The sequence below is a fragment of the Dendrobates tinctorius genome, unplaced genomic scaffold (genome assembly GCF_039654945.1).
Source record: "Dendrobates tinctorius isolate UK_male_01 unplaced genomic scaffold, ASM3965494v1 ptg000155l, whole genome shotgun sequence".
Classification (NCBI taxonomy): domain Eukaryota; kingdom Metazoa; phylum Chordata; class Amphibia; order Anura; family Dendrobatidae; genus Dendrobates; species Dendrobates tinctorius.
In genome coordinates, this window is record NW_027361822.1 from 9,443,284 (window position 1) to 9,458,790 (window position 15,507).

The 15,507-nt window shown below is 49.8% G+C and overlaps 1 protein-coding gene across 3 annotated transcripts in view; it reads right to left on the reverse strand.

Annotated features, from left to right (window-relative positions):
• Positions 1–15,507, reverse strand: part of LOC141051195 (uncharacterized) — a 364,030-nt gene that overhangs the window by 284,931 nt on the left and 63,592 nt on the right. For all 3 annotated transcript variants that reach the window (XM_073548061.1, XM_073548060.1, XM_073548059.1), the window contains exons 6-7: positions 11,979–12,069; positions 3,593–3,690 (exon numbers count right to left, since the gene is read on the reverse strand). In XM_073548061.1, coding sequence (XP_073404162.1) covers positions 3,593–3,690; positions 11,979–12,069 — 189 coding nt within the window. The remainder of the gene's footprint in view (positions 1–3,592; positions 3,691–11,978; positions 12,070–15,507) is intronic.

The window sequence follows — 15,507 nt, forward strand, 5'->3', positions numbered from 1 at the left end:
ATCAGCATTCTCAAGTGACCGTGTCAATGACAACACCCAAAAACCGCAAACAAGTACTTGGACCATCCATCTTATTGGGGGCCAACGGCACGCCAAAATGCCCCAATACCCACCCCAATGTCCTCAAAATATTCTGACAGCATGACGACTCGCCTGGGCCTACACATAAAAAAATCGTCCAAATACTGGATCACTGAATCAAAACCAGAAACATCGTGCAGAACCCATTCCAAAAATGAACTAAAAGCCTCAAGGTATGCACACGACAACGATCAGGCCATAGGCAAGCAAAAATCAACATAAAACTCCCCATTCCAATAACAACCCAATAACTTTGAACTATCTGGGTGAACTGGCAACAGCCGAAAAGCAGATTCGATATCTGTCTTTGCCATAAGGGCCCCTTTTCCACATATCCTGACCCACTTTACTGCCTTATCAAAAGAGGTGTAAACCACTGAGCAGAGCTCGGGATCAATGCCATCGTTCACCGACATGCCCCGAGGGAAATATAGATGACTGAGCTGAAACTTATTTGGCTCTTTCTTGGGCACCACCCCCAAAGGCGAAACCACTAAGTCCTCAAATGGAGGAGAACTAAAAGGACCCGCCATGCGGCCCAACATGACCTCCTTGCCCAGCCTTTCAGACACCACATCCCCATGCTCTATTGCTGAACGCAGGTTCTTAAGAACTCGAGGTATAACAAAAGGCGGAGGAGGAATTGTAAAACCAACTGTGAAACCGGAAAACAACAATGCCACCTTTTCTCTAACCAGGTATCTTTTTAGATAGGAGACCATCTTTTCCACCCTCACTGGAGTCAACCCCTTGAATATTAGCTCCCCCTGACTTGGACTTGCCTTTTTTGAAGCATTTGACTGCCCCATGTGAGGAACCATTGCAATGTGAGCAGAGGTGTTTAAACTTACAATTGACTCCAAAATTACACTGGCTGTCATTAAACTGCCAACATAAACCCGTCTTTTGTGTTCCCGCCTGACCCCCAGCCATAATTCACAACCACACGCCTATGTCCTTTTGGTCCCATCTAATCGCCGGCCTTATCGCCTTCCGTTGCCTGAACTGCTCATCATACCAGAGCCATGCCGGTCCACCATAAGGCCTATGTGCATCCCCGAAGGAATCCATGTAACAGGAAAGGGGGGGGGGATCAATTCTCTGGCGCCTTCTCCCCAATAACGCTTACCAGAATGGGAAAAGCCTGTAGCCAATTGACAAACGTCTGGGGGATTAAACGCCACCTATGCTTCTCTTCTTCTTTCTTACTCTCATCCTTTTTACCTTTATCTATATTAAATTTTTCCAAAGGAAGCAAGGAAAAGATCTCCACATATTCATCTTTGCACACATACACCTCCCCGTGAGCCCCATCATCCAAATGAATCCGGCATTCCTTTTCTGTCTGCACTGACACCGATACCGGGAAGACTACCCAAACTGTCCAATAGCCTGTTCAGCAACCCCCCCCCGAATGATGGAACCATCCATGCCGCTAAATGCCCCGGCGCTACTACCCCCCTCTCTAACCAACAAAGTAAATCCCGCACACTTGCCAAAACCTCCCCTACGGACGCACCTGTCAAATTATCTGAAACCCCCAAATCACCCCTAGCAGCTACCTCAATGCCCTGGCTAGCACCTAAACTTGGGGACCTCACAAACTGTTGAGACACACAAGACATGGATTTATACTCACCAGGCTGCAAGAGGGCTGTGACCCCTCTAGCTGAAGAAGTGGAATCCAGATGACCATCAAATGTAAAGCTCCCGCTCGTCGGGATATCCAGAGACCCCAGACCAGACGCCAGCGTCCTAGAGATTCCAGGCGTCCCAGGGAAATGATCCGGCAGGAAAGCAGAAGACCCAAGCTGCTGAACTGGACCCACGGGCTGTGCCTGCGCTGGCCTGTCTGCAGCACACAACCCGCTGTCCGCAACCCACTGTTCACCAGAAGCCGATGTCATCCCCAATGCCCCTGTGGTGGTAATGCAGGCCGCTGCTGAAAAGGAACAGGCCAGGACTGCCCCATCAGGGTGAATCCCACCTGCAGATCCTTTCCCGCGGTCTGTTCCGAGTCCCCTGAAGGCTGAGGCAGGCCGTACGGTTGAAGTGACACCACGGCGCCCCCTGACGCCGTCAGAACTCCAAGGCGGCCTGGCGCGTGTAGGCTCTGCCCCCTGACCGCCACGAGATGAAGGCCTGGACACCGCTGGAACCGGATTGGCAAGCGCATTTCCTCCCAGACCAGGGCCTGCTGGCATGGGACTTCAATGGCGGTCGGCCTGGAGTGTCCCTGGAGGGGCTCCTGCGCCTCTGCCGGGTCGGAGGGAAAACGTCTGGCGACAGCCTCTCGGGAGGCCTCACTCGGCAAGGACGCTGCTCGCGTGCAGGAGCATCGCCTGCTGGTCCCCCTGACGCTGCAAGGATACCGGAAACTTGTTCTTGAAGCCAGCCATGGGACTGCGATGCAGCAGCAGCCCTCAAGCTCTCGAGCAGCCGGTCTACCTCCGACATGGTAAGCGTTGTGGGGACCGAATTCCACCTTGGAAAGCGGGAAGTGGTGAGACCCACCCCCAACCCTACATTATAAACAGCCCCATTAATCCATCCACCTTATGAATACCCCCTTAACTCACCCTCCCATTGTCATGCTGGCCTCCACCCACGCCGGGGGGGGGGCGGCTTTGCTCCGGCATTCACTATAATACTGGTTGATGACCACTGTGCCACGGGGCCAAATCTGCTTAGGAAGAGACATAGCTAAGTGGCTACCAGGAGCTCCTGATGGTGAAGACACACTGGTCTGCAGGTAGCCATCAGGTAACATTCCCAGGCAGACTTCAGTTCTGCAGCTGCCAATCCCAAGTGGTAGGATTGGCTGGATGAGGAGATGTGACTGGAGTCACTGCCGAACAGGATTCGAAGACAGACAGACAAATTAGATCTTGAAAAGGGTCTTGTTCACACTCGCAGTTATCGGGAAACAGTTTGGTAGCTGGCCACAAAAGGATCAGTGATTATGGATTCAGGACTGGCAGCACCAGGGTCAGGGGGGGGGGGGGGGGGAGTCCAGTTCAGGTACCGACAATGAGGTTTTAGGATTCGGATATGGATACTACTGAAGCGGCCACAGGATAAAGAACACACTATACTGCACTAATGGAACGGCAAGGGAAAGGGAACAATTATAACAGACTAAGGATGGGGGATCTGACAACATACAGCTGAACACACCAACGCACTTATCACTAAACTATAGGGGTTGCTCAGGCACCTCCTATTGGGGAGGGATCCTGTTAGATAAGATGCGTCCCTGCTATTGGTGAGGGCATTTCACTGTGTACGTCCTCTGCTCCTTTAAGAGCAGGGAAGCGAGCACATGAGGCGTGCTGCCGGGAAGTGCACCCACACAGGAGACAGGGAGCACACCGAGAGATGTAAATCAACAACTCATCCACAGCAGAGAGCATGTCGACATCCCTGCATGGGAAAGGAGGGGGAACCATGCAGGGGTGCCAGCATTAGCATTACAATAGGAGAGATATCATAACACCTTCTTTCCATCTACCTGATGATCCTGAGGAACATTGGGATTTTCTTGATTACAGTCCTGATGAACAAGAGGACGCGGACACGTCTCTGGTGTTATACTGTTACTGGATAGATCTGGAGGAAACACATAAAGGGGCTGAATTAATTCTTTACAAAACAGATAGTTATATGCCATGTGCTTTTAGTCCTATTACCTGGTGATGTGAGGGACAGAACTAGGGTAACAGACAGCAAATACAGTGGAATGAAGGCCTGAATTGCCACAATTTGCAGGCCACAAATAGACTAGGCATCTGACAGTGATACCAGACTGTTCAATGTGTGGCCTGTATTTTTTAATTTTTCACTGCAAAATAGTGTTTAGACCTAGGGTAACACACAGCAAGAAAATGTGAATGGAAGCCTCAAAGCACACTTTGTAGCCCACAGATTGATGAGGCATGTCACAGATACCAGACTGATCAATATGTGGCCTGGAGTTTTTTTAAATTTTTTAATAAACCAAAATACTGTATAGACCAAGTGTAACAGACAGCAAAACAGTGGTATATAGGCCCGGAAATGCCACAATTTGGAGACCACAGATAGATCTGTCATCTGACGGAGATAGAACACAGTTAAATATGTGGCCTGGATTTTTTTTGGTCCAGCAGTATTGTGTCAATAAGTAGGCTATGACACAAAGAAAAAAAAAAAAAAAATTGTAAAATATTTAGCGCAATGATGTGCGATGCGTGTGGCGTACAAAACACAGTGATAAATATATGAACTGTAGCTAAATTTTTTTTGGCCAGCAAAATGATGTCCAAAAATGTAAGACACTCCAAAAAATACTACAGTACCACAAAAACATGGATTTTTGTGATAAACTCACCGTAAAATCCTTTTCGCCGAGACGCTCATTGGGGGACACAGGTACTGTGGGTGTATGCTACTGCCGCCTGGAGGCTGACACTAAGTGAAAAAAAAGGTTAGCTCCTCCTCCGTATACACACTTGCCCCGATTGCGGGCGGAAACCAGTTTGGTGCAGAAGCAGTAGGAGAACAAACAAATCAGACAACATTAACCTTAATGCAGGTAACATGTCTAGAAAATAACCACCCTATTAATTAAATAAACAGAAGCCAACTTGGCTATCAGGGTGGGTGCGGTGTCCATCAATGAGCCTCTCGGAGAAAAGGATTTTACGGTGAGTTATCACAAAAATCCATGTTTCTCCTTCGCCTCATTGGGGGACACAGGTACTGTGGGACATCCTAAACCAGTCCCTGGGAGGGAAGTTGACTCACCAGTCCCAAGCTACATGCACCTCCTGTTTAAAGGTGTGCCACTGCTGCTTGGAGAATCCTTCTACCCAGGCTCGCATCCACCAAAGCCTGAGTAAGGACATTGTAATGTTTAGTAAACATGTGCAGGCTGGACCAGATTGCTGCCTTGCAAACCTGTTCCGCCAAAGCCTGGTGTCGAAGCGCCCAAGAGGCGCCCACTGCCCGAGTGGAGTGTGCTCTGATCCCTGTTGGAATCGGCGCACCTCTGATGTGATAGGACTCCTGAATAATCAAACGAATCCATCTGGCCATGGTTGATTTTGAGGCAGCGAGCCCCTTCCTGCGACCTTCTGGTACGAACAGTGCGCCTGACTGACGAAAGGGTGCCGTCCGCGACACGTACCTCCTGAGAGCTCTCACCAGGGCCAACGTATGAAGAGCCTTTTCCACACGGTGCACCAGTGCTGGACAGAAAGAGGGCAAGAAAATATCCTCATTAATATGAGACGAGGAAACGACCTTTGGTAAAAAAGGAGGAGCTGGTCTAAGAACCACCTTGTCCTTGTAAAAGGTCAGGAACGGGGCTCGGCAAGATAACGCTGCCAGCTCCGAGACCCTCCTGATTGACGTTATGGCTTCCAGGAACACCACCTTCCAGGAAAGGTATGACAAAGACATCCTGTAACAGCTCAAATGGAGCTTCCTGCAGAACACTTAGGACCAGGTTAAGGTCCCAGGCGTCCATAGGTGTCTTATAGGGAGGTACCAAGTGGGAGACCCCCTGGATGAAAGTTTTAACCTGCAAGTTGGTAGCATTCCTGCACTGAAAGAGGACGGATAAAGCAGATATCTGTCTCCTGAGAGAACTGGGAGCCAAGCCTGAGTCTAAACCAGACTAGAGAAAAGCCAAGTTATTAGGGATGGAGAATCTCAGTGGCGAACAACCCCTGCCTCGACACCATGCAAAGAAAACCTTCCAGGTGTGGTGGTAAACTCGTGCTGAGGTAGGCTTTCGGGCGCTAACCATCGTAGCAACCACCTTGTGCCTGAACCCCGCCTGAGTCAGAATCCAGGATTCAACGGCCAAGCCGTCAAACACAGGGCCCCCGAGTTCGGGTGGCAGATCGGCCCCTGAGACAGTAGATCTGGGCGCTCTGGCAGTCACCATGGCATGTTGACCAGCAGCAGCACTAGATCTACGTACCACACCCGACGAGGCCAGTCTGGGGCCAGCAGAATCACTGGCACCCCCTCTGCCTTGATCTTCTTGATGACCCTAGGAAGTAGTGGCAGCGGGGGAAATAGGTATGGGAGGCGAAACTGATTCCATGGAGAACCAGCGCATCCACGGCGATTGCCTGCGGGTCTCTGGACCGCGCGACGAACATGGACACCATCAGATCCACATCCGGTATTCCACACCTTTGGAAAATCTGCTGAAAAACCTCTGGATGAAGTGACCATTCCCCGGATGCAAGCCCTTGCTGGCTGAGAGTCTGCCTCCCAGTTTTCTACCCCCGGGATGTGGACCGCCGATATCACCGAGTGGTTCCTCTCGGCCCAGCGAAGCACGTGCCCTACCTCGCGCATGGTTACCCTGCTGCGGGTGCCCCCCTGGTGATTTATGAAAGCCACCGCCGTGGCTATGTCCGACTGAATCCGGACGGGGCGGCCTGCTAGAAGGTGATGAAACTGTTGCAGAGTCAGCCAGATTGCCCGTATCTCCAACAAGTTAATCGAGAGTCATGCCTCTTGCAGCGACCACCGTCCCCGTGTCGTGTGGCGGCGAAAAACCGCTCCCCAGCCGAGAAGGCTGGCGTCGGTTGTGACCACCAGCCACTGATCTGGGGGAAAAGGGAGGAACTCATTGTCCACCACTCTAGTGATTGTCTGACCTGAGAGGACAACCGGCACCGATGATTGAGCGTGAATGGGCTCTTGTCCCAGGCTGACAAGAGGGCATGCTGTAGGGGGCGAAGATGAAACTGGGCGAACGGAATCGCTTCCATCGCCGCCACCATTTTTCCCAGAATCCTCATGCTGAAACGGATGGTGTGAGGGACTGGTTGGCGCACTCGCACCCCCTGCCGGAGGGCTAAGGCCTTGTCGAAGGTCATCCCTAAAAAGGAAATTCTCTGAGCTGGAACAAGGGATGACTTCTTTACATTGACCAACCACCCTAAGCGGTCAAGAGTATCTAGCGTAATGCTGACACTTTCCTCACATGCCTGCCTTGAAGGGGCCTTGACCAAGAGGTCATCTAAGTAGGGGAATGCTACTATGCCCCGGGAGTGCAGGATGGCCATGGGGACTGCCATGACCTTTGTGAACACTCTGGGGGCAGTGACTAGCCTGAAGGGCAGCGCTGCAAACTGAAAATGTAGACCGTTGATGACGAAACGTAGAAACCTATGATGTGGAGGGAAAATGGGGATATGTAGATAGGCGTCCTGGATATCAATAGAGGCCAAGTACTCTCCCTGTCCCATTGCAGCTATGACTGAACAGAGATTCCATCCGGAAATGTCTGATCCTGATAAATCTGTTCAGGAACTTTAGATCCAAAATGGGCCTGACCGTCCTGTCCTTTTTGGGGACTGCAAACAGGTTGGAATAGAAGCCCTGCGTCCTCTCGTTTTCCGGTACTGGAATAACGCCATTGCGACTCAGTGAATCGATGGCTTTTAGTAGAGCCCTTGCCCGGGTATCCACTTTGGGAAGACCGCAAAAGAAAAAAAAAAAAAAATAAATAAATAATAATAGTCTTGGGGGGTACCTGACAAATTCTATCTTGTATCCTGTGGACACCAGCTCTCTCACCCACGTGTCGTGTGCCAAATTGAGCCAGGCATGGTGAAACCGGAGTAGGCTGCTGCCTACCCTGCTGGTGCCTCCAGACAAATGCCCCGAGTAATTTCGCTGAAGATCTTTGGGACCTGGATCCCCTCGATCTAGATTGGTTAGCACGCATCCTCCCCAATGGGTTTGCTCTATATGAGACCTGTCGGTCCCTATTGATATTTGAATGCCCTGATGTGGCAGAATTGGCCGCTGTCGTCCACACGGGGATGCGAAAACGCGCCTGCAACTGGTGACGAAATGGCGGTTTGGCCTTTTGCTGAGGAAGAAAGCTGCTCTTGCCTCCTGTGGAGTCAGAGATGAGCTGATCTAACCTCTCTCCGAACAGGCAGCCACACTGATAAGGTAGCGCTGTCAAGGACTTTTTTGAGGCTGAATCGGCCCGCCATGTCCTCAACCATAGCGCTCTCCTAATGGAGATTGCATTTTCAGCTGCAAGTGCCATGCAGATGGCCGCATTTAAGATGCATTTATCAAGTAGTCCCCTGCCATGGATATCTGATTTGGCATTTCTGATACTTTCGCTGGCAGGTCTATATCCTGCATGGCTCTATTCAAAGTTTCTGACCAAGAAATCATGGCCTTGGCTACCCACGTTGCTGCGAACGAGGGAGAGAGCACTGATCCTGATGCCTCAATTACTGAGAGAGCCAAAGTTCTCTATGAGACGATCAGTGGGATCCTTAATAGAAGAATCACTAGGCACAGATAGAGTTTTTGTAGCCAAGCGCAACACTGGTGGATCCACCGTTGGGGATTCCGTCCACTTTTTACAGGGATCAGGGGGAAAAGGGTACTTCACGTCGAGTGCCCTCTGACCCGAGAACCGCCTGTCCGGCCGTTCTCGGTGTCTTTGCACTATGTCCTCAAATTCAGAGTGAGTGCAAAATACTCTATGGGGACGCTTGACATGCTTAAATGACACCTTATGGCCTGCAGCCAGAGTGGAATCATCTTCAATCCCCAGAGTCTGGTTGACGGCTTCTATGAGACTGTCAACCGTCTCCTGACCTCGTGGCGTATCTAGGTCAAGGGTTATATCCGAGTTGTAGTCCGAGCCCTGCTCGCTATCGACTTCTGGCGACGGAGAGCGAGAAGCAGAACTCACGGATGCCGAGGCACCAGATGGACCGGGAGACGCCGTGTGAGTTCGTTTCCCATGCGCCTGCCTGGAGTGAGAGAGTGGCCCCTGCAGGCCGGAGGCTCCTGTGAGGCAGATGACCCCTCTAAGACAGGCGAGCCACTGTCCCTGCCCCTGTCTGAGGCCCGAAGGGACTCAATTGCTCTCGTAAGCGAAGCCATAGATTGCGACAGTGATGACGCCCATTCTGGGGGACCTGTTACACTGGGCTCGGTCGCAGGGGAGGGTTCCTGAGTGCGCTCGGACTTGCAGGCTTCACATAACCGTTTGGTCTGTGCCCACGGAAAAGCCGACTGACGGGAGATGCATGCAGCATATAGGAACGTATGTGCTTTAGATTTTCCTGACATGTTGCACCTGTCAGGTCTCCGTGCTGACAAAAAAACGCTGGGGGAGGCGCTCTTTGTTCCTGCTAGCGTGGCCTTTCCATGGTGCTGGGGGGCAGCCCTTACCCCAGTCCTGTGTCCCCCGTGTCCTCAGCGTGCGAGGCGCCACTTTAATATGCACGCCAGTACTGCAGGCTGGTCCCCGGAAGAAAAAGAAGCTCCTGGGGGCGGTCTTCTCCTCGAGGCCTTGTTCTGGCCTAAAGCCGGGGTCTAAATTTCCTCTGGCGTCCACCCAGGTCGTGGGGGGGCGGGGCCACCCACCGTATGACGCGATGCCGGGGCGGGGACTTCCGGCCGCGGCCTAGCGCCGGCTAAAGCCGCGGCCTCGATTTATTCCCCCATCCGCCCTGGGGGGCGGGCGGACCGCCGGACCTCCCGAATTGCACAGAGACCGGCGCCAGACGCTGCAGGAGCCCTTCCTGGCCATCGTCCTCAGGTAGAGGGGAGGGGGGCCCTATTTGGACTGTGCAGGTGCCCTAACTCCATCTAACCCCTTGCAGGGGTGAGGAGAGGGACCATCCGCCCCTTTGCCCCCCGCAGTTCTTAGCATTGGTGGGGCAGCGGGGCCGCAAGGACTACACTTGTGCCTCTGTGCAGCCCAGGGCTTCAATACCCTGGGGTGGACAGGGCTAAGTCCGGCATCATATCCCACGGTGCGGGAGAGGATACGTGGAGGGATACTCACACGTGCTCGCCCGTTGCTGTTTTGGGGAGATCAGACCCCTTCCATAGGGTCCGTCGCCCGTATCTCACCTCCGTGGTCTGACCATATCCCACGTACCGGGAGAGGATACGTGGAAGGACACTTGCACGTGCTCGCCCATTGTTGGTTTGGTGAGATCGGACCCTTTCAATAGGATCCGTCGCCCCTATCTCATCTTCATTGTGAAAAAAATGGAACATCCGGAAAAAAAAAAAAATCCCCGTTGCAGAAGAGGATACGTGGAGGGACACTTGAACGTGCTCGCCCATTGGTGGTTTGTGGAGATCGTCCCCTTTCATTAGGGTCCGTCGCCCCTGTCTTATCTTCATGGGGAAAAAGAAAGAAAAAATAAATAAATCAGTCTTGAGACAGACCGACGTGTGCCTCCAACAGACACTAAGCAAAAAACTGGTTTCCGCCCGCAATCGGGGCGAGGGTGTATACGGTGGAGGAGCTAACCTCTTTTTTTCACTTAGTGTCAGCCTCCAGGCGGCAGTAGCATACACCCACAGTAACTGTGTCCCCCAATGAGGTTAAGGAGAAAATGCCAGAGCTTTCTGCACACTCAGATGTGATGCCTAGGACGGGCAAAGGCATTTTAAATTGCTGGATTTTCACACCGCTGTATTAAAATGATTTAATATAGAAAAATTAGAGGGCAGCACATAAGGGATACACAGAAGTCTGTAAAACAACAACCATAAGAAAAAGATTAAAATGATCTGGCTCTAGTGTGCAGTGTGAACAAGCAAATAAATGTAGAAAAAAAATGGGACTCTGTATTTCCTTTGTAATAAAATTAGCAGGATTCAGGTGCAAAAAAAAAAAAAAATTATTCCTAGCCACAGATACCTGCAGCTAGGTGTGTATTATATATATATATATATATATATATATATATATATATATATATATATATTAGGCAGCACCAGACAGTAATGGACCCTTTTGAGATCTATATACTCACATACAGTGCCTACACGCCTTACACTGATGTGGATATGTGCACATAGACTCTCCTGCCTACCTAGCACTGCAATCTATATACCCCCTAATTAGCCCTTACAAGGACGGTTGGTTTAGCTGGATTTGTGAATTGAACAATGGTAGACTCACACTAACTAATAAAAGCACAAATCTGACTCTCTCAGCAGCAGCTCTCCCTACACTGTCTGAATCCGGAGCTGAATGTGTCTAGCAGGGTGGCGTCAAGTCTCTTATAGACCTGATGATGCTGTGCAGCCAGCCAATCACTGTAATACCACAACAAAGATGGCTGCGGCATTACAGTGCATGGCAGACAATCCCTGCATATTGATTGGTAATCTAAAGACCGCCAAAAATGCAGGACGGAGACCTGAGCTCCCGCTGAATAATCCTGTAAATGCTCAGTGCTCACCGAATACACCGAGTACAGTGACACTCGGGCGAGTATCGAATAGCAGCGAGAACGTTAGCTCATCACTAATCAGCACCCTTCTGCACGTTTTCGAAATGGCTACTAAAATGGTTAACACTTTCGATGCCATCATCATCACTATTAGGCCGGGATTACACTACCTTGTGTGATGCAAGAAACTCTCACGAGTCTCTCGCATCAACACCCGGCACTGCCGCCGGCCCTCGGAATGGAGCTGTGGCTGCATGTATTATCAAAATAATAGAATGCAGCACACTTACCTTTCTGTATGCGACTATGTAATGCTGTTTATTTTAATATATGGAAATAAGTGCTAAGCTTTAATTAGGCGGATGGATGCATTGGTAACATATCTGCCAAAAAGGAAAACGGAATTGAAGTGTCTCCTGTGGCCTGTGATTGATGACCACAAATGTGGTTTCTGCACACAACCATGGATTTTATTTTTCCCTGTTGTAAGAATAGTATAGGGCATTTCCATTTTACCACTACAAATACATATGAAAAAAAGTTTTCAAAATTTGTGTCACACACTAAAAAAAAAAAAAAAAAAAAACCATCACAATGTAGCATTCAGTGGCTCAAAAGAATCTGACTTCTGTGAAGTTTGCGGTTACTACTCACCTGTGCTGTTATCTGGAGGAATCTCCTCATTACAAAGCTCATCACCCCTCACATATGTCTCTGTAGTATTACTATGGAACAGATCTTCAGCCTGAAACAAATATTGAAAAAAGTCACAGACAGATGAAGTCACATTTATGATCAGCTCTAATCCTGTCATCTCCACCGTTCTCATTACACAAGTATAAAACTGTAATGTTTAATTAAGATATGATTTTGCTGGTACATTCTAGAATCCCCCATTGCTACTCTACTGATGAGAAAATCAGCCTGTCATAGCTGCAGCATCCTCTCCCCCCCTTAGCAGCTGTGGGTGTCCTCTGCCTACAGCTCTGTGTCTACATTGGTAATAGGACACCTGCCATTTCCTGTGTAGCTAAGGAATGTTGATTAGCTAAGTGAAAGACTGTCTTTGTTTGAAACCATGTGCCAATCCAGCTATGGGAAATATTAAAAGAAGTCATATCACAAGACCCATATGTGACAGATATGAAAACCACATCTCTGCGTAGGGCACAAACCCAGTATTCTGATCCCTAATTTTCACGGTTCTAACACCCCCAGAAACTGAGACATGGATTACTCCTAAATGGAGTGTCCTAACTACTGCATGTTTGGTTTTGTTTTATTGCATTCGATAAACTGGGAAAAATGATACCGGATATGTGTTTATACAAGGTCCACCCGGCTAGATATAGTCATGATAAGTTTTGTAGCTTAATCATAACTTCAAGAGTGGAGGAGGCAGACCCTCTCCAGCCGGCCCCTTCTGTGAGGTCACACAGCAGAGGCCATAAGGCATTCCATTGAACAAACCAGTCAATTCTGCCTGAGACTTCATGCCTAAAGGTTCGCAGATGAATGGGGATGTCTGGCTGCAAGGATCCCCTCCCCCGGCCACATGGCTTGCCTAAAGATCATTAAGCAACTGTAAGTGTTGATCTATGTTAATTCCCTTTTATTTTATATTTGCATTGTACATATCTAATGTCTCAACTTTGTAACAACTTTTTATCTGTGCAATCACTGCCCTCTTTTGGGGAATAAATCATAAATTTATCAGTCTGTCTTTATGCTCTAATAAACGAACTTTAGCACCTTTAATATAAATCGCTACTAATTTGGGGGTTTTAATGACCCTCTTAATTAACACATTAAGTGAATCGTAGCTGGTGGCAGCGAAATGTGATTTGGGCCCCATGTACTGCTGGCTGTGATGGAAAGGGATTTGATAAGCTAATTGGGTGGTTGTGGCCAGAGCATTCATAATTCCCTCACTGCAGCATGCCGGGTGGCCAGACCTCATTGAAGCAGCCGGCCGGTGACCAATTATCCCAGGTGTAGTTCCTGTCATGATCCCAGTGCAGGTTTTTGAGCTGCACGTCAGGGATTAATGTCTGGAGCTCAGTGCAGGTTTTGACCTGCACTCTTGGGGTTAATGATGGTGGCCTCTTTCTGGTTCTGGGAGAGCTTCTTAAACCCCCGGGAAGCTTCAATCCCAGCCAGTTATACTTTTGCCTTGGGCCTAGTGTGCTGACCCCTGTGTGCCTGTGCCTGTTTGTTATAGCTTGTTTATATGGTTCTGACCCGGTTCTGTTTCCAGTTTTGAGTTTGCCTGTTGATTCTGTACTGCGTTATTATCTCTGTGTATGACTCATTGCCTGTGACCTTACTACTCTCTGCTCGCCCCTCTTTTACCTTGCAGCTATCTCTGTGTGTGACTCATTGGCTACGTCCTGACTATTCTCCCTGTCTAAGCCCCTTGGTAACTGTCTTGCAGTTACCTTGCTAGAAGTTCTCTTGCTGCTCCTAGCTCCCTGTAGTTTAGGCCACGCCCCTAGCAGTTACGTGCTTCAGGTCCTGCGGCTCTGAGGTACGCATCTACTCGGCTGCTGCCCGCTCCACAGGTATCATTGAGCACAGTTCGCTTTACTCAGGACACGCGCACTGGCTCAGTGAGCAAGTTCAGTGCGGTGTTCCTGACATTATAATTGGCCTGCAATTTTTTTTCTCTCCTCACTTCTGCAGCATGGACCCAATGTGTGCTTTATCTGAGCAGGTGAAATGCTTAGTTTGGAACACCAAGCTCTGGCCCAGTCTCAACGGCGGGTTGAGGATTCAGTTCAGGGGGTATTTTTTTAGGCTTCCAGCAGGTGGGTAATAGAGATGTCGTCATTTTGGTCCCATCCGAATCCCCGGTTAAATTGCCAGATACATTTTCTGGTAACAAAGATGATTTCAGGGCATTTAAGGAGGGCTGTAAGCTCTTTTTCTCTTTGAGACCCCGCTCCTCTGGGGATGAGAAACAGAGGGTGGGGGTAGTTATGTCTCTGCTTAGGGGGTCCCCACAAGCCTGGGCATTTTTGCTTTCCTCTTCGCTCCTGAGAGAATGTCTGTGGATGCGTTTCTTGAAGCCTTAGGGCTTATTTATTATGAGCCTGATAGAGTGCGGTTGGCTGAGGACAAGGTGATGAGTGTCTATCAGGGGGGAAAACTCGGCCGAATGGTTCTGTACTGAATTCAGACGTTGGGCAGCCGAGATTTCCTGGAATGATGCCGCCCTTCGGGGGCTGTTCCACAGAGGCCTGTGTGAACATCTGAAGGATGCTTTGGCACTCCATCCTCCGCCTGACTCCCTGGAGGATGCCATGACTCAAGCGGTTCGCTTGGATAGCAGACTGCAGGCTAGAGGCGTTATGCAACGGGAAACACCATTATTCTTCAGTGGAGATGAGACCCGGACTCTTCCTGTGGCTATGGAGGTGAGCGCGGTCACCTGTGAGGAAAAAGAAAGAGGCCTCCATCATTAACCCCATGAGTGCAGGTCAAAACCTGCACTGAGTTCCAGACATTAACCCCTGACATGCAGCTCAAAAACCTGCACTGGGATCATGACAGTTCCCTGACTAACCTGAGGGTAAGGAAGGGGGGCGCCGGAGAGCTGCGAGTTCCAAAGTGGAACTGAAAAAGTGGGATATCCATAAATCCCCGCAGTTCGTGGAAGATCGTTAGCAGTGGTGAGGCATCCAAAATAACCCCCCTGCGATAAATTGTTAGGGCAAGACTAGCTTGCTGAGTTTGTCACTTGGTACCAGAGGTGAGATAACTAAGATAAGCCCCCACTGTGCCTGTGATAGCCCTATGTCGGCAGTGCGTCGCATCCCTCCGTCAGTGACATGTTGTCGGCGGGTGGGATCGTCACATATTGGTGATCTAATCCTAGAGCATTAGTGATCTGGTTTGAGCAATCATTCCTCTCACTAAAAACCTGCACGGTTCCTGCGGTAACCCTGCGTCATAGGTTTTGGAGAACAGACTCAGTGGTTATTAGTCCTGAGACATTTGTGTATGTGCGAGTATTCCTTCCCTTCTTTGTTTTTCTTTTCTATCTTTTATTTGGCAACCATGGCTACGCGGGGAGAATCCAATTATAAGCAGCTTAATAGGGACACCCTGAGGGCCCTGTGCACGGCAAACCAGATCGACCCCGCCGACAAAACCAGAGCCCAGTTGATCGCGGATCTGCTGC